The sequence below is a fragment of the Cucumis melo genome, chromosome 12 (genome assembly GCF_025177605.1).
Source record: "Cucumis melo cultivar AY chromosome 12, USDA_Cmelo_AY_1.0, whole genome shotgun sequence".
NCBI classification, from domain to species: domain Eukaryota; kingdom Viridiplantae; phylum Streptophyta; class Magnoliopsida; order Cucurbitales; family Cucurbitaceae; genus Cucumis; species Cucumis melo.
In genome coordinates, this window is record NC_066868.1 from 25,382,504 (window position 1) to 25,385,464 (window position 2,961).

At 32.8% G+C, this 2,961-nt stretch overlaps 1 protein-coding gene across 1 annotated transcript; it reads left to right on the plus strand.

Moving 5' to 3' along the window:
- Positions 1-234: 234 nt before the first annotated feature.
- Positions 235-2,555, plus strand: LOC103484648 (transcription factor bHLH137). The gene is made up of 7 exons (XM_008441838.2): positions 235-792; positions 880-1,089; positions 1,219-1,284; positions 1,422-1,490; positions 1,591-1,674; positions 1,764-1,976; positions 2,076-2,555. Exons 1-7 carry the CDS (start codon positions 433-435, stop codon positions 2,172-2,174), a joined length of 1,101 nt encoding a protein of 366 aa, XP_008440060.2. The 5' UTR covers positions 235-432; the 3' UTR covers positions 2,175-2,555.
- Positions 2,556-2,961: the final 406 nt, after the last annotated feature.

Genomic DNA, 2,961 nt, shown 5'->3' on the forward strand with positions numbered 1-2,961 from the left:
TTTTTGAAATAGTTGTCACCAGCTTTCGTCCTTTAACAATCCCTGACCCAAACACACTAACTTACGACTCATCATATGAAAAGATAGCAATTACATCTCTTGAAATGATATATGAATATAATCATAATTATAATTTCTAACATAACCAATTTAATTTAATTGCTTTTTCAAAAAAGAAAAGAAAAGAAAAGACCAGTCAATTATACACTGAAATTTTGCATGGGAATGCGTTACCAAAGATTTCAGCATCTTTTTTTTTTCTTCTTTCTCTTTCTTCTTTTTAATTATTATTATTATTTTTAAATTTTTGTTTTTGTCTATCTCTATCTTAACTCTTTATATAAGCCTGACCCTCTGAGTATTTTCTTGCACTCACTTTTTCTAGACCTGAATCAATAGCTTCCATTCAAAGAAGAGGAAGAAAGAAAAAAAATGGCAGCTTTTTCATATCAATACCAACCATTTCTTCTTGACTCTATTTTCTTGCACAATAATCCTCTTAAAGTGGGAGGCTTTTTTGATGAACAAAATTTCAACACAAATTGTTTCTCCCAGTTTTACCCTCAAGATCAACCACAGCAGCAGCAGCAGCAACAACAACCCATTTACCATTTTCCTGACCTCTCTAAACAAAGCCCTGAATCTTCAGCTTTGGTCGACCGGTCCGACGTCAGCGCTGAGCTGCCAGTTGGACATCGGTTGAAACCGGCGGTTACTGTAACCGTCACTTCCCCTTGTAGTAAGAAAAGGAAGAGTCGGAATAATTCCTCCGCCTCCTCCGCCCAATCCAAGGTCTAGAATAAATTTTCAATTTTTCTTTTATTTCTTAAATTGTTTTTTCTTTATTTTGTAAAATTTATGTGTATATATTTATTTCAGGGGACTACTGATCATCAGAGCAATGGGAAGAAGCCGAAAAATAAAGGAGAATTAGATGAAGGGAAAGAAAAAGATCAAAAGGCCAAAAATGGGAAGAAATTATTAGAGGAGAAGATAAAAGATTCAGAAGATGGTGGTGCAACCACTGGTTACATTCATGTCAGAGCTAGAAGGGGCCAAGCCACTGATAGCCACAGTCTTGCTGAGAGGGTAATTAATTATATTAATATTGTTTAATTAATAATTTCAAAAATATAAAGTTTAACTATTTGAGAAAGAAATTGATCAAGTATATACCCCACACGCTAAAAACGATATGTCGTTGTCGTGTCATTTCAGGTGAGAAGAGAGAAGATTAGTGAAAGGATGAAGACATTGCAACGCCTTGTTCCCGGTTGCGACAAGGTAATTAAACTTATATACTTATATACTTCTATTTCATTTCATTTTATTCATTCATTCATTCAAATTAAATTATTTTCTTTTATTAATTAATTAATCTGGTGCTAAAAAATGGCCATGTGGGTTTTGGTGATGAATAGGTTACAGGGAAGGCCCTTATGTTGGATGAAATTATCAATTATGTTCAGTCCCTACAAAATCAAGTTGAGGTATATATATGTATATAGATAACACTCTTTTAAACTAATTTCTTTAATCAATCTCATTATTACATCATTAGGTTTCGCTAATTTCTATTTTTCTTTTCAGTTTCTCTCCATGAAACTCGCTTCTTTGAACCCAATTTTCTTCGACTTCAGAATGGACTTAGACGGCCTCATGATCCAACCAGAGGTTAGGCCGAAAAAAGAAAACCATTAAAAAGTATTAATGTTTTAAAAAAAGCTATTTCTTAATTAATATATATTTTTAATTTTGACCAGACGACGTCGTTGAGTAGCATAACGCCAACACTACCAGCGATGGCGCAATGCAGCGTCGTACCACCGCAGGCGTTGATCGACACGACGCCTCCGGCAACCCCATCTCCGGCAATCTCCACCGGAAATAATTTTCCCTTAATGGACCCTTCAGCTAATTTGTTTCTACTTCAACAAGGGATAAGCCCAAACAACGGTTACTCTCAATCGTCACAGGTAAATTAAATGTAATGTAAAACATGAGATTATTGTTTAGTAATTTGAGGATTTAGTCAGTTTGAGGACATTAGAAGTAACATTAAACATTCTTATCAGGATAACGTTAAAGTTTCATCATGGGATGTCGAAGACCAGAAAAGAAAGCAGCTTCTTATTTCATCAGGAATTGGCGACAACTTATGTTACTTCCATTAAAGAAAGCTCTCTACTAAGAATTTAAATTATTAAAATTAAATTTCAAAAAACAAAAAGAAGAAGAAGAAGAGGGATACGAAGTTGACAGAGAACCTGAATAAAGTGGAAGTAACAAAAAAAATGAATGGACGAAGAACACAGAAAGGATCTGATCTTTTCAAAGACATCAAATTGTGGCTGCTCAAGTTTCGAGAATCTCCAGTGATTTTTTTTAGATTAAATAAATAAATTTATTTATTTTAAATGTATTAGTCTTAGATGAAAAAACAAAAACAATAAAAAACTGATTTGTTAGCTTGTAAGTGTATCCATTTTCATTTTATATATATGTATGTAATTTCCATTCATCTGTTAATATATGCAATTTTTTCATCTACAGAAACAGACTTATTCTATCTTCTCTTTTCTTTTATTCTCCTCCTGCTTTTTTGTTAATTTAACATATTATGGGTCGATTTAGGTATGTCATTCCAAACCATTCTTAAATTACAACAAACAACGTGTCGTAATCGTATTGGATTTTAATGAAATTTGGAGGATAGTATATGGTTGTTGAATAAGATTGGGATTTAAACATGCAGTTATGTGAACAGACCACTGTCTGGCAAATTGATGATGTTTGTCAAACTTCTACTGTGTTATGCTCATACAAAATGCCAAAAATATATTAATCAATCAGTCCATCAAATCCTTTTTACTTTATAATTTTTCTTTTTCTAAAAGGGGAAAAAACACTTCTTTTCAAGTTCACTCAAGTCAATTATAAAATTCTAACTCGTGAAGTTTT